This window comes from Zingiber officinale, chromosome 5B (assembly GCF_018446385.1).
Source record: "Zingiber officinale cultivar Zhangliang chromosome 5B, Zo_v1.1, whole genome shotgun sequence".
In the NCBI taxonomy this organism is placed as follows: Eukaryota; Viridiplantae; Streptophyta; class Magnoliopsida; order Zingiberales; family Zingiberaceae; genus Zingiber; species Zingiber officinale.
The window spans coordinates 81,911,126-81,935,319 of NC_055995.1; the positions used below are offsets into that span (position 1 = coordinate 81,911,126).

Consider the following 24,194-nt stretch of genomic DNA (forward strand, 5'->3'; position numbering starts at 1 on the left):
AAGTCCAAACATGTCTGGAGGACCATGTTTGATAGGTAAGTTGAGGTAAACAACTGGAGGAGCGACAGTGAGATCGGGTTTCCGAAAGGAAAAACCTTAGGTCGCTGATCCAACTGAAGAAATCGGAAGGTTTCCAAGTTGAGATCAAGACAGTTCTACTGTCTTTTATATTACTTATGCATTATAATATTATTGTGGTAACATCTGTTTTGCAGGATGCTTTGTCTAACACTGTTTTGTAGGTCCGGCTTGATCGGTCAACCGAACCAGTGAATAGGTTGACCGAACAAGGAGAGATCAAAGCAGTGATCATATCAGACCAAAATAGACCGAGTCCGATCAAGTCTTGATCGGCCGACCGATAAGTAAGATCGGTCGACCGATAAGTAAGATCGGTCGACCGAACCATGATGACTCAACACAGGCCAGTTTATCAGCATCGATCAGAAGCAAAAGGAAAAAGAGCTGATCGGTCGACTGAATCCATGGATCGGTCGACCGAACCAATCAACATTAAATCACCATTAAATGAGGATCTTGGCAAATCTCGACGAACAGGGAAGGAGTCTGTTCGGTCGATCGAAAAGAGGGATCGGTTGGCCGAACCCTTAATGACCAGTTAATGCAAAAGATCGAGCCAGCGTCAGGCTCCAGCCAGGAAGGAAGGGAGCTGGTTCAGTTGACCGAACAGAGGGATCGGTTGGGCGAACCTCAAAGATACTTATAAAAAGGGGCTCGAGATCTAAGGCTGGACAATATTGTTTTCTGATTATCAAAAAGCTCATCTCTGTAAGCGGACCGTGCTACAAGTTCTCTACGACTCTTCAAGCTACTTCGTCCGGAAGTACCGACCGACCTTCAACCTTCACTTACAATTGTCGGTATAATTTATTTGTATTACACTTAAATTCATATAAGATAGTAGGATTATTACTATCTTATATCTTTGTATCTGTACGATCTGCTCTTTTCCGAGGATTTCGAAAAGAAGCATTATAGTGGATTGTCCATTGGTGCAGTCAAGGATCGCGGACCTTCAAGTAGGAGTTGACCTAGACTTCGAACGAAGTAAACCAACTAGTCTTTCATTTTACTTTCCGTTGCACGACTTTGGTTTCTAAAAGTAAAAGTAAAAGTTTTAAAAGCGCAATATTCACCCCCTCTATCGCATTCATCCGATCCAACATATTTTTTTTTGTACTAGTTTGATCCGGATCTTAAGATATTTTGGAACAAATGAGGAATTTAGTGTGAAAAAGTGGAGTATAGATATGATATGGAATGCAAATAACCATTGCCCACCTTTGGGCGGGCTTGATTGCATGCCACTAAAAGTGAAATCTCTGAGCACAAATTAATACTAGGTTATTTTTAATGTCTTTCAAATATCTCCCTATAATGGGGGATATTTGAAAGGTCAGATCCCCTAATCCATAAAAAATTGGATCAGGGAATGAACCATTTATGATTACAATTGGATCGTAATTACGATTCGATCGTAATTGGTTACAATTCTTTCATGGATTTACAGTCCCTTAAATTATATTTTAGATCGGAATGGATAACTGGAGGCCGCTAGCGGTGAGAAATATTTTCTCCAAATATCTCCATTAAGATGCTCTAATTAAATATTTCACCAATTAAATATTTATAGATCCCACCTATTAAATAACTCACACTCAAATATCTCTAATTGCGTAATCAAATATTTCAAAAAAAAATAATATTTAGAGTCACTTAATCATTTTATTAATTTATATCTAATTTTATATTTAAATAAAATTAATTATATTTTTTAATTCATCAATTTAATATATTTCATCGATTATTTATCTATAATACTTTACACATATAATATAATATAATAATTATTTAATATAATTATTTTAATATTAATATTTTATTTAAAAAAAGTAATACAAGACGTTGATTGAATTTTTCAAAAAAAAAGTTTTTATTATTTTTTTCGTCAAAACGTGGATTAATAGTTTAATACCAAAGCGAAAGAGTTTATAAAACAAAAATAAAAACAAAAAAACAAAAAAACGTACCGTTGCCCACCCAAAGGTTGGCCCGGTTGCCATACAAAAGAGAAATCACGCGCAAGTTAATTTTGACCTCTCGCTGCCTTCCGCTAGGTTTTTCTTCGTCCGATCGGACCCTGCCGAGCGAGTTACCGTAGATGTATAACGGGATAGGGCTCCAGACGCCGAGGGGTTCCGGCACGAATGGATACATCCAGACAAGCAAGTTCTTCGTCAGACCACGCCCGTCCACTGCCCGCCCCGACGCCGCCATCTCCGGATCCAAGCCGGAAGGGCCGTCCGGAAGCCCAACAAGGAAATCCTAGAACATGACCGCAAGCGGAAGGTTCGATTGAAGCTTTTGATCCTACAAGAAACCCTGACAGATCAGGGGTACACTGAGGCCGAGATCGCCGAGAAGCTCGCGGAAGCGAAGAAGACGCTTGAGGCCGAGTTCGCGGCCGCTGCTTCGCAGGATGGTGGAAGCGGAGATGGTCGGAGGGATCGCCCTCCCCTCCCGAATAAGAGGTTTTTATCTCGTGCCTTCTTGTCCATTATTGGATTTTCATCAGACTTTGGTTGTCGATAAGTTTCTACATGCCTAACCTAATTAGCGTTTTTCTTAGACAGCGCTTCGTTCGTGCAATATGTTAATATTGTGTCTATTTCTTGAGATTTTTCAGTTATGGAATCAGTGACATATCATGCATGTACTAGTGCAAAATCTTGGCTAAGAATAAATGAATTAGTTTTTGTCTGTCTCCATCTGCTTAACTTGATTATGCGTGTTTACTTCATTGGAAATAAGATAGATAAAAAAGAAAATCAAAATGATGAATTCGTCAATTTCTCTATTTGACATGAAGAGAAGAAAGGAATTTACTTTCATCAAATTCTTTTTTTTTTTAAATTTTGTTTCATCCAATTCTTTCATCTAATTAGGCCAAATGGCCAATGCAAATAGATCTCCTGTTTGAATTTTTTATTCTATTTTTTTTAAGTGTCTTTATAATTATGTTTGCTAAACGTGCTTCACAATCATCTTCTTGTTTTAACTGTCCATTCACAGTTTTACTTGAATTCACATCTCTCAAAACAATGATTGAACTTTATTGTCATGTCCAAGTCTCTTCCTCAATGTTCTACTTGCTTATTTGGAAGCTTAATTATTTTACAATGTCACTTGGAAGTTGCAAAAGTGACCTTGCATGTGAGCTATAAAAAAAAAATCTACTTGTCAATACATTTGAAGCAACAGTAAGGATGCTTTTTAGGCAAACAGATCGATGCAACTTGTCCACCTGCTACAAGTTGTTTGCCAAAAAGTCAACCAAACCCGGCATCTTGGATGTGTTAATATAACAATTTTTTTAAATGTCCATAATAAGGAAGAAAATTAAAGATGCCGTGTCCTTGTTATTTCAAAGTGTCTGTTGCTAAGACTGATTGCTTTATTTTATCGGAAGTAATCATTGCCAGATAATGTAACATTGTTGTGTGGTAGGTTTGCGGGTACTCAGTCTCATCAGATTGCTGCTCGAAAGGAGAAACAAATGGAAACAATGAGAGCAGCTCTTGGCATTAAAGATGAACAGCAAGAACAAAAAATGCTGGATGAGGAAGACTTGGAGCCTGGTGAATTCATTGATGATAAACCTCAACAAGAGAAAAAAGATATGATTTCTGATGAACATCAAGATAAAAATCAAGATAGGAAGTCAGTGAATAAAATGGAAAAGCAGATGGGTGAAGCAAAGAACGAAAGTAGGATATCTAGAATTGATAAGTCAAAGCACAGAATAAAGTATTATGCCAAGGGAAAATATGATGATGATTCTGACAGTGAAAGCAGCAAAAGTATTGATGAACAGAAAACGAAGCATCGAAGAAGTAAGCGACAGAAGTCAATGGATGCTATCAAGAGATGGGAGAAGGAAAAACAAAATCATAATAACGAAATTAATTATTCTGACTCAGATGGTGATTCTTCTTCTGGTAACTTTTGTCAGAAACAGATAGCAAAGCACAAGAAGAAACTCAAGGGTCATGCCACAGAGTCAGATTCAGAAGATGAATCTCACAAAATTAAATCTGTTCGAGGATGGACAGGAACACACAAACATGATTCAGATGAAGAACATCATTTGAACCAAAAGCAGCACAAAATAGATCGGGAAAGAGCTAACAATCATGCTTCTACTATTGAGAACATAAAGAAAGAAGACTTGAGCAACAAACGGAATGAAAGAAAAAGTAAAAGGCATGACTCTTACTCAGAAGATGATAGTGATCTAAAAAAGAGCAGTAGATTGGAGAAGGAGAAATTTTGAGATTTTGTAACGGACACTCTTTTACAGCCAATACAAGCAAGGATTTGAAATTTTTGATAATAAAAGGTAGTTACAGGCGCTTGGCAGTCAACCGACTGCCTAGTGCCTAGGTGGTGGATAGGAGCCTAGATAATCAGCATTAAAATATTATTAAAATTGGATCATTATACTCATGTTGCAGACTAAGCAATCTGTTGTCAATATGCATTTATCAATCAAATTTATTTTTCAGGCAATCATTTGGCTTCACTTATTTGATCACGATGCTGGTCTTGGTCTGCTACCCAGATTGAGTTGCTACTTGTGTAGTTTGAAGGTTTCAAATGTTTTCTTTTGGATATAAGTTTGATGCAACTGTCTCCTTGTTAAGTTGCACTAGAGTGGACATGGTAGATTACACAAGGTGCTATTCTATCGTCATTGTATTACATAGCCGCCCCATCGTTTCTGTGATAATATCCAACATCAACTGCAATTTCCTTCTCATCCACATGTTGCAAGTGTATTTTACTGGGGGTTATTTTTCGACAATTCTTCTGTATTTATTTAGTTTGAAATTGTGATGGTTTGGCGTGCATAGTTGACTTGCCATCTCCTCAAATTAGGTTGTGATAAAAAATATAGAAAGTCCAACTTAATTTATATCCTTCAAGATTCCTTGTCGGAGTCAATACTACAAGAATATATAGTATTTAGGTGGAAAGGGTCGAGTAATGTACAGATGGTCAAGTCTTTGGTCTAATGATGCTGGAATTTAATCTCCATCTGTTTCTCAACTGGCAGTTGATTTTGATAAAAAAAAAACACCTTTTTGCACAGTAAATACCAACAGCAGGATGATTAGAAAGTTTTGTTTATTCTGGGGAATCAAGAACTAGTGGAAATCTGGAAGGGGGACAGTGAAATGTGTAGATTGTGATCTGTCTTCGTCCACCCACTGCGCTGGGCAATGGTTAAGCTAGTAAATGTGCTCATCTCTCCAACTGCAGGGCTAACAACTTTAACTAGAAAAATTAGTCATTTAGTTTTTGCAGCAGTTGAAAGGTGGAAGCTTCAGCCCCAATATGAAGCTCGAAACTTAGTTTAGCTGACTTTAATCTTCTTTGGTTTGTGCTTAAAATAAGGTAGATTGGTGAATTAGGTTGTGTCTGGTATTGATCTCTGGGGGCCACGGTCTTGCCATTCCACTTTCTTTCAGACATTCAACAGAAAGCCATGACTCGAGAAGCTTTTGCTCTAAAACCTTGCACTCAGTTTTTTGGCATCTTAGCCTCTTGCTGGAAGATTGTGATTCAGTAACATTTTTGTCGACATAGGATCACCCTGTATGATTAAATATTAGTCATGTGTGCAAAATTGAGTAGTTCTTTATTTACCTTCATTGTGTAGGAACTTCATGTTTGTGGGTTCTTTAGACATTACGGTTGGGATGTCAAGTATGATTTGCCTCATAATTTAGATTTAGAAGGTAGGTATGAAATGAGTATCCAAGTCTTATCTAAGTGAGTCAGTTCAAGTGGCAGCACTGACTTTTAGAAACTTCTTAGTGGGGGTAAAGACCTGAACATTTTTCCGAGCCAAACAAACAAGACTTGACACCTTTTTTTTTTTTTGTCAAAATGAAATGAAATTAGGAAATGAAATGAGAGGCATCACCATCTACCCATTTTTTGCTTTGGAATAGGAGAGGAATGCCAATGATGCCCTTGGCCCTTCCTTCTTCGTCATCTTCATTGCCCTTGATCTCCTCACTTGCCACTAGCTCATTAAACAACCTCTTTTAATTGCTCCTTTCTCAACCATCCTCTCTACCTACCTATTTGCTGATCAACCTTTGCTGGACTATCATCATGCTTCCTACCGACGACAATTTCGTCCATGTCCTCGAGGGAAAAGTTGTATTTTTCACTGTCGGTACTTCGAAGCAAACCATATTTGCACCTAGCTTTGGACTGAATTTCGCCCAAATATGTTTCTGCAGAATTGTTTCGAAAACCTTTCCTTCTAAAATTTAAACGGTAGATGCAATGTCCTTTGTTTTTTTTTTTTTTTTGACATCTTTTTGCTATTATAACTGATTTCAATTTACATAAATTTTTTAATACAAAGGAAAAAAATATACAAATAAATAAATTTAATAAATTCTTTATTAATTCTTAATTTTTTTATTATACTGTCACTGTCACTGAGTGAGTACCTTTAGGCTTGAGCGGCTGTCGCGGTCAATATGCAAAAATTATATCCCGGAGCGTGATAGTTTTAGTCTCAATTCCCTCGAGATAAACACAGTAATTAGTCTTATCCTTTCCGATAGAATCCAGACTAACAGATGGAAATAAATCCTTGCAATTGGTAGGTTGGATCTGTCAATACGTACCAAGATTAAACTACTCCCTACAGTTATTTATTGCAAGTGAGGTGGCTCTAAGCTATAACTAAATGAGCAAGTTGGCACGTCATTTGTTTCAGATTAAAACAACATATTAAATCTCATTTATAATTCATTTCATGCTATGTCACGGATAGAAATTTCACCTGCTTGAGAAAATAATTAAGGAATTGGAATGAAATCGATATCAATCAATCGGCAAAAGTCTAAAGTTTCTCTATTATTATCTTACAAATTGTAAGTTTCAGGCGACCTTCATTGATTTCATTGCCTTATAAATTGCATCTGAATCTGCACGGCATTCCCACACCGCCACCGTCTCTGTAAGAAGAGCAAGGCCGCGACTTGCCAGTCACAGATCCACAATGGGCGTACGCAGAGGCTACACCGTCACGATCAGAGCCGCGGAGACGATCGCTCCGGCGGAGACGCGGCCGGAGCACCGCCTCCCGATGTCCAACCTCGACCTCCTCCTCCCGCCCATGGACGTCGGCGTCTTCTTCTGCTACGAGAAGCCAATGCGGAGCTTGGAGGCGATGGTGGCCGTGCTCAGCGTGTCGCTGGCGAAGGCGCTGTCCACGTACTACCCATTCGGCGGCGAGGTCGTGGCCAACTCCCTCGGCGAGCCGGAGGTGCTCTGTAACGGCCGCGGCGTCGACTTTGCTGCCGCCTACGCTGACGTGGAGCTCCGGGAGCTGGCGCTGGGCGACCCCGACGACTCCGTAGAGGGCAAACTCATGCCGAAGAAGAAGGCCGGAGTTTTCTGCGTCCAGGTCAGTCAATTTAAATAATTAAAAAGACACTCTTTATAATTGATATTTACTAAAAGCATAACCGATAAATTTTGATTTTCTAATTATTGATATTTAGTAGAGTAGAGTGGTAAATGAAGTGATTAATTACAGGCCACCGGTCTAAAGTGCGGCGGCCTCGTTTTGGCGTGCAAGTTCGACCACCGCGTCGCCGACGCCTACTCCGCCAACATGTTCCTCGTCTTCTGGTCGGATCTCGCCATCTTCGGCCACGGCACCCGCCTCCCTTCCTTCTGCCGCACCCTGCTCTGTCCTCGTCTACCCCTCCGCATCCACGCCTCCATCGATCGTCTCTTCGTCCCCGTCTCCTCCCTCCCGCCGCCACCCATTAGCCCACCTCTTCCCGCCGACCTCTTCGTCAACCGCATCTACTACATCACCAACGCCGATATCGTGAGCCTGCAATCCTCCACGCGCGGGCGCACCAAGGTGGAGGCCTTCACCGCCTACCTCTGGCGCGCCTTGGCCAAGGCCGCCGAGGCAGAGGGCGAGCGCTGGTGCCGCATGGGCGCCGTGGTCGACGGCCGCACCCGCCTCAGCGCCTCCATGGGGAATTACTTCGGCAATGTGCTGTCGATCCCGTTCGGGAGCATGGAGGTCGCGGAGCTGGGGGGGATGGGGCTGGGGGAGGTGGCGGAGAGGGTGCGCGGGTGGTTGCGGCCGGCGACGACGGAGGACCACTTCCGTGCGTTGGTCGACTGGGTGGAGGCGCACCGGCCAGAGCCCGCCGTGGCGAGGATATACTTGGGCGAAGCGGAAGGGGGTCTGGCGTGCGTGGTGTCGTCGGGGAGGGCCTTCCCGGTGAAGGAGGTGGAGTTCGGGTGGGGAAAGCCGGCGTTCGGGTCGTACCACTTCCCCTGGGGCGGCTCCTCCGGCTACGTGATGCCGATGCCGAGCGCGAGGGGGAACGGAGACTGGATCGTCTACGCGCACCTTCGGAAGAGCGTGGTGGCGGTGCTCGAGGCGGAACAACCGCCGGCGTTTCGGCCATTGACGCCCGATTACTATCTCAACGACATCAACTAAAACCGCCGCGCCGCCGCCGCCGCCAAAGTAGCTGACGGCTGCTATGCCTAAATATCTACATCTGTACAATCCTACGAAGTCTATGTCCTGCTCGATTACTACGTGTTCTGTTCCAAGAAAATAGTGTAAAATGCATGATCAATGGATTATAGATGATAACTTAATCGTCCATTTGATTAAACACCATTTTGTTCATATTTTTGATTTTTTTTCTAAAATTATAATCTAAATTTGTTCTTGGAGAAAAAAAAATTTATAATTGCGTGTTTCATTACTTGGAAGTGAAAATTGCGTGCGGGTCGTGTTCTCGTGGTCGCCGTCCACCTTAAATACAGAAGATCTCGGCCGTAGAATGGGAGCACGGGGATCCCCAACGCGCTTGAGGGTGGCTGCTCCTTCATCTCCGCCCTTCTTCCTGGCGGTGGCATTCCTCGTGCCCTCTGACGCTCCTGGCTCCCCTCCTCAAGGTATGATCCTCTCGTACTTCCGAATCCTCTTGTTATTCGATCCTTCCATTTGTTCGGCTTAGAGTCGATGTAAATCCAATCCGGATCCGCTTCTCGTTGGCCGAGCATGCTGTCGGATTGATGCCGCGGGGTAGTTGTCTATCTATGATCGAGGGCGAAAAATTCGACCTCGAAGGTGCTTCCTGGAGAAAGTTAGGGGTTTTCGCCCTTGTTCGATGGGGATTAAAGATCGGCTAGTGCATGGCTGACGAGCGAAGCGAGTTCTCTATGATCGAGGGACAAAAATCCGATCTTGGAGGTGTCTCCTGATTCGAATTAGGGCTTTTCGAACTTGTTCGGCGGGAGATTCTTTGACAAGGATAAAGATGTTTGAGGGCCAATCCGATCTTGGAAGCGCCTCCTGATTGGAAGTAGGGGGAAGCTTTGACAAGGTGAAAGATTGGCTAGAGCATGGCTGACGAGCGAAGCGATAACGGCGGCGGGGTGGATCGAAATCTGTATCTCAGTCTTCCTTCCTTGCCTCGATTAGAAAACCGCGATCTTGGCCCCGAACTGACCGTCAGCTCTGTGCGCTCGCCATGGTCGCCCTTCGCCCACGCCTCTGCGCTTTACTCCCCATCAAACGCGTTGTCAACGCCGGACCTACTTCCCGCCGATCCCCTTCACGCTGCCGATCCCGCCTTCGCGTACAACTTCTCTTCCTCTCAAGAGCCTAATGCAGCTACTCCGGAATCGCAGCCACTTGATGGGCCCTCGACTGTACCTAATGTTCTTGGGCACGAACCATTCGCTCGGCCTTCGGCGCGCCACAGTGATTCTCAAACTCCCAGCTCGCCGCCACCTCAATCCTTCCCGAGATCCGGACATGGCCGAGTCGAATCAGTCTCTGCACATATTCGTCTGAGTGAGCTCACAGCCGACGGTAATGCGCTCTCCGTGCAACAGGAGCTCCGACAACACCCGGAGTACCGCTTCCAGTTGCTGATAGAGCTGTTGCGAAATCCAAGACCAGCCGCCAATGCCCAGGGTTTCAATTCCGATGGGCATTCCTTGACCAGCCCAGAAAGGTTACTGCATGATATCATGCAGCCCCAGAGAGCAATGGAGGATGCCAAAAAGGTTACAGAAGGCAATGGCGTGGAGGACCTCGAGAAGAAAAATGAAGGCATCGCTGCTGCTAATTTCGAGTGCAATATTTGCTATGAACTCGCCAAGGCTCCGGTGGTTACTCCGTGTGGCCACCTGTATTGCTGGTCTTGTTTGTACCAGTGGCTCCATGCTCATTCTGTAAACTCTGAATGCCCTGTTTGCAAGGGTCAGGTGCTCGAAGTCAATGTAACCCCAATCTATGGTCGCGGGGGCGAAGCATCTAAAGATGATAAACAGCATGGATTTGGGGAATCAAATCTGAAAATACCTCCTCGGCCGCCGGCTAATAGAGTAGAGAATTTGAGACTGCGGTCGTCGAGGGAAAGACTGGAAGAAGGTATCGCAAACTCATGGAGGAATAATGTGGATGAGGAAACACATGCTGGAAATTGGCCATTAAGGAGAAGGTATGTAGCTGCACGAACGGTGGTCAGGAGAAGGCCGGCACAAAATTTGCAGAGGGAAGAGGGGAGCGGGTCGAATTCTGCCGGAGTCATCTTGCGAGTAAATGCATCATCGCACCCAGTTATTCCGACTGTAATTGTTCCCGGCGGACAAGCTGGATTACCATCTTCTTCTCGTAGTCCTGAACCCTCAAGGCACAGTGCAGGATCATCAGCTTCGAATGCTATTGCCGCACCCCTCGGAGGCACTGCCATTGCTAGCCCTTCTGCAGAGCTCATTACAGCAATGTCATCTAGCTCTGTCAGAGGAAGAGCAAGAGCGAGGAATCCGACGTTGGCTTCCTCGAACGCCGGTGGTGTTCATCATACGCGGAGAAGGATGCACTGACTGCCCCTCTTATTTCTTTTGTTTTGAACTAGCTTGTCTTTCTTTAAGGGTTTAATTGAACTACTTGGAATTATGTTGTATACAAGTCTTTTCTGCAAGAATCAGACGATAAATTGTTTATACAAAGGCTTTAACTCGTTAAACTTAGATGTTGAAGTTTGATTGCTAACAAAAGATGATCAAAGAAAGAAGACCCTTCTCCATAAGCCTATGTCGATTGTTTATTGGATTTAAAGAATCGGTAAAATGTTCGATAATCTATGTTTCAATTCCTCAAATCGATTAATTTTGGAGGCGATCTGCCTGGCCTAATGAAAATTTCTACTCTACTTGAGTATTAGCATTGTGGGCCGCAAACATGACCACGGAGACCGTTCGACTCTACTTGATACTTCGTACCGCTTCTCATAATTTTTCTGTAAATTAGAGTATGCGCATACTTTAGCCTAGAATAGAACCATGATGCTTTTGAATATTGTTGAGATCGTGCCGCAACAAACGAGAAGTATCGTTGAAAAAGAAATCGAAGAGGAAGAATAATTAAGAGGGGAGAGAAGACAACAACAAATTACTGTGATTCGATGATGTGTCTACTCCACAAACTGCCAAGACTCTCTATTAGAATTAGGTTTAGAGTTATAATGATCTAATATATATATGACCCCAACAATACATGGTATTTTGGATAAAAAAAAATACCAAATAAACCTAAAATCCCACTTAACTCGCTGCCTTCAGCATGGGGCACGCCTATGCCATGGGCATGTCTATTCCTCTAGGCTCGGACATGGCTAGGTCGTGTTTGGTGGCACGACTGTGCCAATTCTCTCAAGCTCGAGCATGGCCATGCTGTGTCCGGTGGCACGGCTAGGCTGTGCCAATCCTCGGAGAAACTTGGCATGGTTGGTCGTGCCTCCCTATATGGCTAGGCCGTGCCTCCCAGCGCAGCCTTGCCTTGCCTCCCAGCACAATCGTGCCCATGCCCACGACGGCTTGCTAACACGGCTCGGTCATGCCTCCCGACACGATCGTGCCTAGTGTTGGTCAAATACGAGCCATCTTTTACAATTTCCACCTTTACAAGTATTCACCCTTTTGGAAAATCATGATCATCTGAGAAGAACTCCACTTGGAGCGCTGAATCTGAGCCGTCTCTCTGTAGCAACTAGAGAAATGAATCAACTTCGAGCAATGCTTGAACTTCTTTATAGTAATTGGCTTTATCAATATATCTGCAACGTTTTCAAAAGTTCTCAAGTAGTATTTCTCCGGAAGAAATCAACTCTTTGATCTTATAAAATCTCACATCAATATGTTTGGTCCTCGCATGATATACTTGATTTTTCACCAAATATATAGTACTTTGGTTATCGTAATACATCTTGACTCTACTTTGTTGAACACTTAGTTCTCTGATCAACCTTGAAAGCCACAACGCTTCTGTGACTGCTTCAGCTACTGCCATGTACTCTTGACTTAGTAGTAGACAATGCAACTATAACAATCTCATGAACTTTCAACAAATAGGTTCTATCACAGTGAACACATATCCTGTAATAGACCTTTTGCCATCCATATCCCTGTATAGTCTGTATCCACATATCCTATTACTAAAGGATCATCCTATTGTCTGCTGAACTCAATGTCATAATCTATAGTATTCCTCAAATATTTGAAAATCCACTTAACCACATCCTGATGTTGTTAACTAGGATTTGTAAGAAACTTGCTCACTATACTAGCAGCTTAAGCCAAATTAGGTCTTGTGTAAACATGATATACATTAGACAACCAACTGCACTGATATAAGGAACTTCTGACACGTCTAGTATCTCCTCATCCATTCTTGGGCACTGTGTAAGAGATAATTTGAAATGATGCATCAGAGGTGGACTTACATACTTCGCACTTCTTATGTTGAATCAGTCCAACACATTCTCAACGTAATTTCGTTAAGATAGCCACAATCTCGCAGAGACTCTGTCTCTATGTATTTACATTCTAAGAATTTTCTTGATAGCTCCTAAATTTTTCATGTCAAATTCTTGGCTCAACAACTTTTTCAATTTATTGACCTTAGTCATAGTCTTTACAGCAATCAACATATTATCAACATAAAGTAGCAAGAAGATAAGTGAATCATCATCAAGGCTCCTCACATAAATTTAGAAGTTATCCTTACATCTCATGTACCCATTCTCAGTCATGTAGGAGTCAAAGACCTTGAAGGATCGTTTAGAGCGAGAGAGAGAGAGGGGGTGGGTAAATCTCATCCTTTAAAAACTTTCTATTCTTTTGTTAAAACACGAGTTTACTAGAAATAAAATAACAATTAAGAAGACAAGAGATAAGAATTTTTTTACTTAGTTTGGAGTCTGTGACGACTCCTACTCCAAGCTTCACAATCGTCGACTATTTCATCGGGCAATCCACTTAATGTTCAAATGATATTACAAATGAGTATAAAAATTACAAGTAATAAAATGTACCGACAATGAAAGAGTATAAGAATAAGTGTAGGTTGTTGATGGCTTCAACGACATCGTAGTAGTCACAGCTTGCACCTGTATAGCAGAATCGTAATAGAAATTCGGAAGGTAGTAGTTCTCCTTGGCTTGGAGCTCGAGGGCTTCTTTTATAACTTTTGTTTAGTCGATTAAAAAATTATTCCATCGACTGAACCTTCGATCCGTCGATGGTACCACAGCTCCTTCCTTGTTTACTTAGATTTGATCAGTTCAATCTAGGAAATCTCGTCGTTCCTTGACTGATCAACTCTGTTCCATCAACTGAACAACTTTTTACCTCTACTTTGATTCGAATCTTCATTAAATCTAGAAATAAGTTGATCCGTCGACTGATCCCCTAGATCCATCGACGGAACCGAATATTCCCTTTTGCGTTTTGATCGAATCTCACTGTTCTGATCTTTCTTTGATCCGTCGACTGAACAACTGTGTTCCGTTGACGGAACAACAAATTTTGCAAAACAGCGTTAGACAATAACACAATATTTTTTCTACAAAACAGAGTTAGGACAAATATAATATGCAATATGAAGACAGTAAAGACTGTCTTGATCTCAATTTAAAAATCTTCGTTGGTTTTTTTAGTTTGATCAGTACCTAAGGTTTGCCCCAAATGGGGCACGACCTCACTTCACTACCTCTAGTAGCTTACCTTAACTTACCTACCAAACATCTGGTCTTCTAAAACTGTTTGGACTTTCTCTGCTCAGTGTCTGATCACCTAATCCATTAAGACTTTTTCTACAATACTAAATTAGTACAACAACAATAATAGTAATGTAAAATAGTGTTGGTAAAATTATACTTAGGTTTACCAAAATCTACTGGTCTGGTCGACCGCACGCGGTCAAGCGAAAATCATTTGGTCACACATGCTTAGAGTTCACTCTTCTAAAACTTCTCATTACCTAGGGTTATCTCCCCCTAGGATTTTCCATTGTTTAACTTCACTCATTAGAACTTTCGCCACTTAGCTTCGCGCACTAAGGCTAAGGTTCACTCACTAGAACTTTTACTTGGAATTCACTCCTTCAAGACCTAGGTTTACCTTCTCCTAGGGTTTTCCTCTTGCCAAGCATTAGATCACCTTAACCTGTTTGGACTTGCTAGTCTCTCGGTAGGCTACTCACCCTTTATCAGTCATCTGATCAACCTTGACTTGACTAGACTTCTCACATAATTAGGTCAACCTTGACTAAGCTCCAGTAAATATATTTGTCGAACATTAAAACCCTGGAGGTTGATTGCACCAATAATTTTTTCCTTTTTGATGTTTGATAAATATGTTTAAGTTATGCTAATACTTAATCCAACTTATCAAGTCAAAGGAATTAGATTTCTAACTTAAACCTTTCTTCTTTCCCTTTTGTCATTCATAAAAAAAATCTTACATAAATGTTTTGATTTTTAAGGTACTCTTTAGATTTTGCATCAACAATAATATCTCTATCATCCTCTTAAAAGACAATTTATAATTCCAAATTTTTAATTTTTGAGATCTACATTTCAAGCATAATTTCAAAATTATTTTAGGTTAACGGATTTTGCAAAATAATTTTCAAAAGTAAATTTTGAAATATATTTTCTAAAATAGAAAAATAAATTTCAAAAGAATTTCTAGATACTTTTCTTTGTTGAAAATATGTATTTTCAAAATGTTATAAAAATTAACTTTCAAGGAATTTTGTATAGTAATTTTTAAAGTGAAATTTAAAAAATATTTTGGAAGGTATTTTCAAAAATATTTAAAGTATGATTTTTCAAAATATTTTTTAAAGTATTATTTTGAAGAATATTTTCAAAAGAATTTTGAAAATAAAAGAAGTTAGGTTGAAACTATGTTTTCAAAGAGAATATTTGAAGATAACATTTTTCAAATTATTTTTGAAAATATATTTCAAAAATATTTTATTTTGAACCACTTTTTAAAATATAAGATGATCTCCCCCTTAACATTCTTTAGAATATGTTTGTTGCCCAAGACATACATATGTGTATAAGGAATTTTGAGTTCATGGTTAACTTAAAGACCTAAAAGCTTAGGTATTGATTAACAAAATATTTTCAATTTACTTTTCCTGACTTCTCATCTATTATAGATTTTCAAATATGATAATTTTATAGTTATGTTAGATGATTTATTAAATTAAAAATTTTAGATTAGTTTTGAATTTAATCAATTAAGTAAAATTTAATTAAGTTAAATCTTTTTAATTAATTATGGAGTTTAAGTTAGTTATTAATTAAGGATTAATTAAGTGGATTAAGTTATTAATCAACTAATTTAATTAGTTAATTTAAGATTTACTTCTGGGTAATTTTGAATTAAGTTGATGATTATTAATTACAAATTATTGTTTGTTTAATTTAAGATTGAACTAAGATTGATTAATTGTTAATTTAGGATTAATAAAATAATTAATTTAATTTTAAATTAAGTTAAATAAATTTTTAATTAAGTTAAGATTAATTTCAAATTGATTAAAAATAAAATTAATTAGTTAAGTAAATTATGTATTAATTTTAAAATTTATTATTATTAATATTTGATAGATTAATTTAAGTTAAATAGTTCTATTATTTAAGTTAAGCTTAATTTTGAATAAATTAAGGTTAGTTTTCGATTGATTAATTATTATTTTGAATTAAATTTATTTAGGATTAACGTAATTAATTTTTTTGGATCAATTAAGGATTAATTTTAAATATTAACTTTCAGATTAATTAATTAATTAGTTTCAAATTAATTTAATATTAATTAAAGTAATTTATTAGTTAATTAAAGTTAAGATTTTAAATTTTAATTTAAAATTCATTAAGGATTAATCATGTCTATTAAATTATTAATTAATGATTAATTAATTTAATTAGGTAATTTAAGATTTATTTTGGAACTATAGATGGTTTAAGTCTAGATTAAGTTTAGCTAATTTAAGATTAATCAAATTAAGGTTAAGTTTGATTAATTTAAATTTAGAGTTTAATTTTAGTTTTTAAATTAAATTAGGATTTAAATCTAATTTTAATTAATTTAATTAATTTTCAAGGGATAATTTTAATTGATGTTGGCTTCAGGCTTAACTTTGGGTCCATCAAGTAAGTTTCTTAAGAGTAAGTTTTCATATAGTGGCGAGGCATATGACCTTCTTAAGTATCACGGTGGACCACTTTTTGAATATTTCTCAAAATAGTCTTATCCAAAGAACTTAATACTAAGTCTTGGTCCAACTAGTTCAGACTAGATAGGGGTAGCTTTAGTTAGACTAAGCCGATTGGTCCAGGTTGAACACATATGATTCTTCTAGACAAGCTTTCGACTTAGCTTCCCTAACCTACTATCATCTTAGTCTTTTTTGGAACTAAGTTAAAATATTCCCTAATATTATTAGTCTTAAATACCCAGATGGGTAGATTATGTTATTGAGGTGATAACTAATTTGCTGCCTCCTCCTGGAGCATAGATTTTATGTTTTATGTTTAAGTAATGAATACTATTTTTAGGCACATAGTATTAGTTTGGTTCTACTTACTTTGTTAGATAAGCTTTCAGAACTAATGCTTTAACATATTTTTTTATTTTGGTTAATAAGTGATAAAAATGATTTGTTTGTTGATTTTAGATTGATATTCAAGACTAGATTTGTTATACACGGTCCTTTGTGATCCGAGTATCATGTCAAGATTCTTGGATCCCAAAATGAACCGTTCAAGCATTCCCTTGAGTCTCTCTGTTAGGACCAAAAGTAGCTAGAGGAGGGGGGGGGGGGGGGAATAGCTCGTCGCGTTTGCTTGGTGGTCGGCGTTGTTTGTTCCTTCAAAGATGTGCAGCGGAAATACAAAGAAACAATCACACAACGCTAACACGGTTGGTTTACTTGGTATCCACCTCACAAGAGGTGACTAATCCAAGGATCCACACCAACACACACACCCTCCACTAAGTAAAACTCTCCTTTATGGTAACTACCAAGGGCGGAGAAGCCCTACAAGACTCAATACAAGAAGAGAGGGAAAGGATACAAGAAATACAAGCTTACAAGCTTACAATGAGTATAAACCCTAACCCTAGCTTCTCTTCTTGGCTTTGATCCGCCTCTTGACTTGGAGAACTTCCAAGATCCTTCAAGAACTGGCGATTTGAGCTTTGTGAGTGCGTGGAGGAGCTGGAGAGATCCGGAGTGAATCGGTGAAGAGATGCCGAAGGAATCGTGCGCCGCGGCCTTTATCGACGCCAACGGTGGGATCCCGATCGATTCAATGTTCCCAATCGATCGGGAGGCTTTGGATCGATCCACGGATCGATCCGAGCACCTGCTCTCAACGCCTCGGATCGATCCACGGATCGATCCGGCTATCCATCGAAGCCGCGTCCCAATCGATTCACCGATCGATTGGGACATCCGGATCGATCCACGGATCGATCCGCAGGCTCTGCTCGCTAGAAAGGCCTGGACCGATCCATCGATCGATCCAGATTGGTTTTGCCCAAAACCAAGTCCCAGCCTACCAAACCAACATCCGGTCAACCTTGACTGTTGGTACATCATGCCTAGCATCCGGTCACTCCTTCGACCTGCTAGGACTTCCACCAAGTGTCCGGTCAATCCTTTGACCCACTTGGACTTTTCTATTCATGCCAAGTATCCGTCACTCCTTGACCTACTTGGACTTCCACCGGATGTTTGGTCAACCTTCGACCCATCAGATTTCCTCGTGCCAAGTATCCAGTCAATCCTTTGACCTACTTGGACTTCCCAACACCAGATGTCCGATCATCCTTGATCCATCTGGATTTTCCCTTGCCTGGCTTCACTCACCAGGACTTTCACCTAGCTTCACTCACTAGGGTTTTCCATCTGCCTAGCTTCACTCACTAGGGCTTTCACCTGGCTTCACTCACCAGGACTTTCACCTAGCTTCACTCACTAGGGTTTTCAATCTGCCTAGCTTCACTCACTAGGACTTTCCTTCTGCCTGGCTTCACTCACCAGGACTTCCATTCTACCTAACATCCCAGTTAGAACTTCCCAGTCAAGTATCCGGTCAACCTTGACCTACTTGACTCTTCTTCAATCAATTTCTTATTGTCAAACATCTAAACTCAAACCAAAACTCAGCTTGGTCAACCAGGTCAACCTTGACCTGAGGGATGTTGCACCAACACTCTCAACTTTGCCTTTTGATATGGAATTTTTCTCAAGTCTTACAACTTGATTTGAGTTTCTATTTTGAACTTGGTTAGTTGAGAGTTTAGGGTTAATTAGCTCCTTAAGACTATTAACTTCTGTAAGGAGCAATTCTACTTGTTTTTCAGATTTAGATAGTTTCCTATTTACGCATGTGATAATTTTAAATAATTTGATTTCCAAATTAGATGCTACCTTTTGGGAACCTTTGGAAATGAATACGGATCCGTGGCTTGATTCTTCGTTAGACTTGTCTTCTTAACTTGATTCTGACTTGTATTCTAACTCGGATTCGTCGAGTTGCTTTCTTGCCATTAGAGCCAAGAAATTATTTTGTCTTGGTTTGTCTGTGTAAGATTCCTCTGACGATGATTCTTCCCAGGTTGTTGTTAGTGCCTTCTTTCTTCTTGACTTAAAGTTTCCTTCTTTGTTATTTGGGAAATCAAACTTGTAGTACCCTTTTTTGTTGCATCCATAGCATGCCACCTTGGATAGTGATTTGGTTGGTGTAGATTGTACTATCTTTTTGAGATAGTTCTTTGAAAATCTTTTCTTCTTTTTAGTAAACATTTTCCTTACCATGTTTACTATTTGTTCTTCGATTGAGTCTGAGTTAGATTCATCTTCAAACTCATGCTCGAATCAGACTTTTGATTTTGGCTCCTTGCTTGGTCCTGCATAAGAGCAATACTTTTCTCGGTTTGATTTGAGTTAGATTGTGTGTAGTTCAAGTTCACAAAAAAGTTCATCTAAATGATTTTTGGAAAGATCCCTTGAACTTTATAAGCATCTACCATGGATGCCCATAAAAGGTTTTGAGGGAACGAGTTTAGTACATACCTTATTAAGTCACAATTGTTGATTTGATGTCCGATGATATGTAGATCATTGAGGATGTGCTTGATTCTAGTATGGAGTTGATTTGTGGTCTCACCTTCCTTCATTTTGATATTGAGTAATTGATTCAATAGGACATCTCGTTTAGTTACCTTGGTTTCATTAATGCCCTCATGTAGCTCAACTAATCGGTCCCATAAATATTTGTCGTTGTTGTTGATTGTTCTAAAGCATGAAAAATACATAAATATGAAAACTGTAAAACTCACAGTGATCTCCCGTAGTAGATCTTGATCTTCATTTTTCATAAAAAAAAATGAAAAACTCACAGTGATACTCTGAGAAGGAGATCAGAGAAGATATCGAAGAATAACTTGCCGTTAGAAGAACAATCACGAACAAATAAGAAAGCTCTTCAAGATTCCACGAGCCAAATCCCTCTCTAATGGATGTTCTTCTCTTACAATCTTGTGCACACGGATGAACATTGCACAGAGACCTTTCACATATGGAACGAACCCTTTCTCTCTGACTTTGCACAAACCTCGCACATAGCAAGCCCCTGTAAGCCCCCCTTTTCTTATTTGGCTTGGACGCATATATATTAGAGGAAGATGACTCTTCCTCTCCCTCTATTAATAGAGGAATTAAATGGGCTAGAAGATGAAGGGGAAGGGGTGCCCTTTCATCTTCTTAACTCCAACATCTCCCACTCGTCCAAGTTATTCCATAAAGGTCATCTAGTCACAAAAACCATGTATGTCACATAGACTATATTGTAATCAAGTCACAAAAACTAGAGCAAAACACTAGCTAGTCACAAAGACCAAATAAAAACTAGTTAGCCACAAAGACCAAATAATAACATCCAATCCATACTTTAGGGAAAATGGTTCGTGCGATAACAAGTACACTGAGCAATTATTGCTAAGAAGATTGTTACACCTTACATAGCTGCTTTATAGAACGAATCAGAGACATTCTCATAATGACACATAGCCTCTTTCCTGGTGGTATATATCCATTATCCAGGAAACATCTAATCTCCCAGTGACACATAACCATTATCTTGGAGATATCCATGTCTTACTATTTACTCAGATTAAATAATCTTATTTACATTAATATGAACATCTCTAATATCTCATAATGACTATTATGTCAAGAGCATATTCCATATTAAATATTCACAATCATTTCTATATATAACAGAAATGGGTCGACCAGTGAATAACATCAAAAGATATAAATCTATTTAATTTTCCTTTTTAGCTAGAATTTATTCATTCTAATAAGTCGTTTTCCTAATTATGCTCTATAGACCGAATCATCCATAGCCAATAGGAAACATGCTAAAGTAGTAAACACTGATTATAACTTCAAGTAGAGAGTTAAATAGTCACTTACGGTAAAATTAAGATTAACTTATAATCTCAAGGGTCTCACATAGTAGAGAAGTATAGATCCATTCTCCTACTACCATTCTTGTCGTCATAGCATATATGGTATGAATCACATGCTATGATGTTATTCTCTTTACTAAAAATATCGCATGTTTTTCTCAAATTTTAACATCATACAGATTTAGATCTAGACATACCTAATGTTTAATCCTGAATTCAACATATGAATTCCAATCTGGCCTTAAGCAGATTCAGTAAATGGCGGGTACATTTATTCCAATCATTACATAAATGATCTTATTTTAACACAATTATCAAGGTGACCTTTGTTGGTGCAACCTTAGGTCAAGGTTGACCTGGTTGACCCGACTCGAGTTGACTTGACTCGAGTTGTATTTTGATGTTTGACTTGGGAAGATTGTCGGTGCAACCTTAGGTCAAGGTTGACCTAGTTGTGTTGCATGTTGATGTTTGACACTCGTGAGAGAGTTCTATTCTTGATATGGGACAAGAATAGATGTTTGGGAGATTATTGGTGCAACCGTAGGTCAAGGTTGACCTGGTTGACCTGATTCGGGAAAAAGTCCAAGTATGGAGACTTGGCAACGGAAAAGTCCAAGCAGGGAGCTTGGCACGCGAAAAGTCCAAGTATGGAGACTTGGCACTGGAAAAGTCCAAGCAGGGAGCTTGGCACGGGAAAAGTCCAAGTATGGAGACTTGGCACTGGAAAAGTCCAAGCAGGGAGCTTGGCACGGGAAAAGTCCAAGTATGGAGACTTGGCACGGGAAAAGTCCAAGTATGAAGACTTGGCACGGAGAAGTCCTGGTGAGTGAAGCCAGGCAGTGGAAAGTCCTAACTGGGATGTTAGGCAGTTGGAAAGTCCTGGTGAGTGAAGCCAAGAAAGTCCTAACGGGATGTTAGGCGGTTGGGAAGTCCTGGTGAGTGAAGCAGGGAAAGTCCCGTGAGTGAAGCCAGGGGAAAGTCCCGTGAGTGAAGCCGCAGATTGGAAATCGTGAAGCAGGCGGTGAAAATCCTAGTGAGTGAAGCTAGGTGAATGAGAAAGTCCTAACGGGATGTTAGGCAGGAAATCTGGTGAGTGAAGCCGTGGAAAGTCCCGTGAGTGAAGGCAAGGGAAAATCCAGATGGATCAAGGGTGATCGGACATCCGGTGTTGAGAAGTCCAAGTGAGTGAAGCTTGGCATATGGAGTCGGAGAGGGCTCGGTAGCTCGTTCTCCGAACTAGGTTAGAGAGGGCACTCTAAATCGGAGTTGGATCGATCCGTGACCGATCCGGATATCGTTGTTGCCTCGATCGGTCCGTGACCGATCGAATTAGATCTGGCTCATCGACAGAATCGATCGGTCCGAGACCGATCGAGGCAACGCAACCTTGCGAGAAGAAAACCGTGGATCGTCCGACCGATCCATTTGATGGCCTCGACGGCGGCAGATCGATCGTGAAGAGATCGATGGCGAGGAGTCAAGACCGATCGGTCATGGACCGATCAGAGGTTCCTGATCGGTCACGGACCGATCAGGGCTTCGATCGCGACACCTGATCGTGCGGGACCGATCGGTGACAAACAAGCTTCACGCTTAGGCCGATCGGTCGCAGACCGATCGATGTTCTAGCTGCTATGCAACGGCTAGTTTCTTCGCTGTTTCTTCTTCGCAGGTATAAAGGGGCTGAGGGCTTCTACAGGGCTTCTTCTTCTTCTTTCTGGAAGTACTCTTCTGCCTGAAGCTTTTGCTTCTTCTTCCTGCTGAGCTTTGTTGAGCTCGTTGGGTGCTGAAGCTCTGCGTGAGTTTCCTGCTGGTGTTCTAGCTGCTGGATCCGAGAAGCTGCTGCTTCATCAAGGTTCCAGTCGACAACAAGAGGCAAGCAAGTGTATTACAATTTCTATTGTTCTTGTTTGTTTTCTCCATTGTTGTACTCCTTTGTTTGCTGTTGCAAAAGAGTGTGGCGAGGTTTCTCCACCCATAAGGAGTTTATATTAGCCGGTTCTCCGGGGACTCATCCACCGACGGATTGACCGGACTCGTCCACCTTACGGACACGCCGAGGAGTAGGAGCCCTAATCTCCGAACCTCGTTACATCCATCGAGTTTGAGGTTTGATTTCTTTCTTTGTCGCTTCTATTGTTTTATTTCCGCTGCGCTAACTCGACATTGTAGAAAGAATCGAGAACGAATTGGGGTCGGCTATTCACACCCCCCTCTCTAGCCGTACAAAGGATCCTAACAAGTGGTATCAGAGCGAGGTCGCTCTTCATCGGATTCACACCCGTGGGAGCACAAGCGCTAGAGATGGATCAATTCGGAGAAGACATCACCATTCCACCCTTCTACAACGACAACTTCGCATATTGGAAGGTAAGGATGATGTATTTTCTTAGGACTAATATGTTGAACTGGTTTTGTGTACAAGAAGGTTTTACTCCTCCAATGGATAAAGAAGGAGAGCCTCTAGAGAAGAACAAGTGGACAAAGGAACAAGTCCATCAATCAACGATCAACAATGAGGTAACTAAAACAATTGAATTTTCATTACCTACTAATATTTTGCGTAAGATAGGTGAATACAACAATGCCAAGGAGTTGTGGGATAACTTGGCCAAGTACCATGAGGAGAGTTCCACTTCAAGCCATGAAGAGGAGCCTAGTGAGCCAAGTAGCTCACATCATGGAGGGAGCGAATTTGGAGTTGAGGGCTACTCAACATCCAAGGAAGAAGAGGAGGAGAGTTCCTCCTGTTCAAGTTCGGAGCAAGAAGAAGAGACATCTACCTCCGGAAGGGATGAGGAAGAGAGCTCACACCCATCCCCAAACCTAGGTAACTCAAGCATTTCAATTTCAAATAAGTTACATATAATATGCTTTGAGTGTAGGGAACATGGACATTACAAGAGTAAGTGTCCAAAGAGGGTAAGAAAGACTCCACCGGCGCCAAAGTTCAAGGAAGCCGGAGTCCCAAAACGCAAGGGCAAGGAGCACATCGTGTGCTTCCAATGCAAGCAAAGGGGACACTATAGGAGCCATTGTCCGAGTGGTAGACAACCGCACAAGGGCAAGAGACCGGGCACAACGATAGGGGGAGCTAAGGCAAACCCTAAGGTAACTTCTAAGGTTCATTATTGCAATTCTAATAAAACTCATGCTAGTAGTTTTGTTGCAATTGTTAATAATGATAAGCATGTTAACTTTAGGAACCAATACATGTGCTTAGGAGCTAAACATGTTAGCCTAGGTAA

At 40.6% G+C, this 24,194-nt stretch overlaps 2 protein-coding genes and 1 pseudogene across 2 annotated transcripts; all 3 read left to right on the top strand.

The window, feature by feature from the left end:
• Nucleotides 1-2,121: 2,121 nt before the first annotated feature.
• Nucleotides 2,122-4,816, top strand: LOC121984698 (annotated as a pseudogene).
• A 2,231-nt stretch (nucleotides 4,817-7,047) lies between these two features.
• Nucleotides 7,048-8,762, top strand: LOC121987552 (coniferyl alcohol acyltransferase-like). The gene is made up of 2 exons (XM_042541305.1): nucleotides 7,048-7,516; nucleotides 7,649-8,762. The coding sequence occupies exons 1-2, from the start codon at nucleotides 7,109-7,111 to the stop codon at nucleotides 8,579-8,581; spliced, it is 1,341 nt and encodes a 446-aa protein (XP_042397239.1). The 5' UTR covers nucleotides 7,048-7,108; the 3' UTR covers nucleotides 8,582-8,762.
• Nucleotides 8,763-8,925: 163 nt separating this feature from the next.
• Nucleotides 8,926-11,136, top strand: LOC121984699. Its single transcript, XM_042537784.1, has one exon. The coding sequence runs from the start codon at nucleotides 9,499-9,501 to the stop codon at nucleotides 10,987-10,989; it is 1,491 nt and encodes a 496-aa protein (XP_042393718.1). The 5' UTR covers nucleotides 8,926-9,498; the 3' UTR covers nucleotides 10,990-11,136.
• Nucleotides 11,137-24,194: the final 13,058 nt, after the last annotated feature.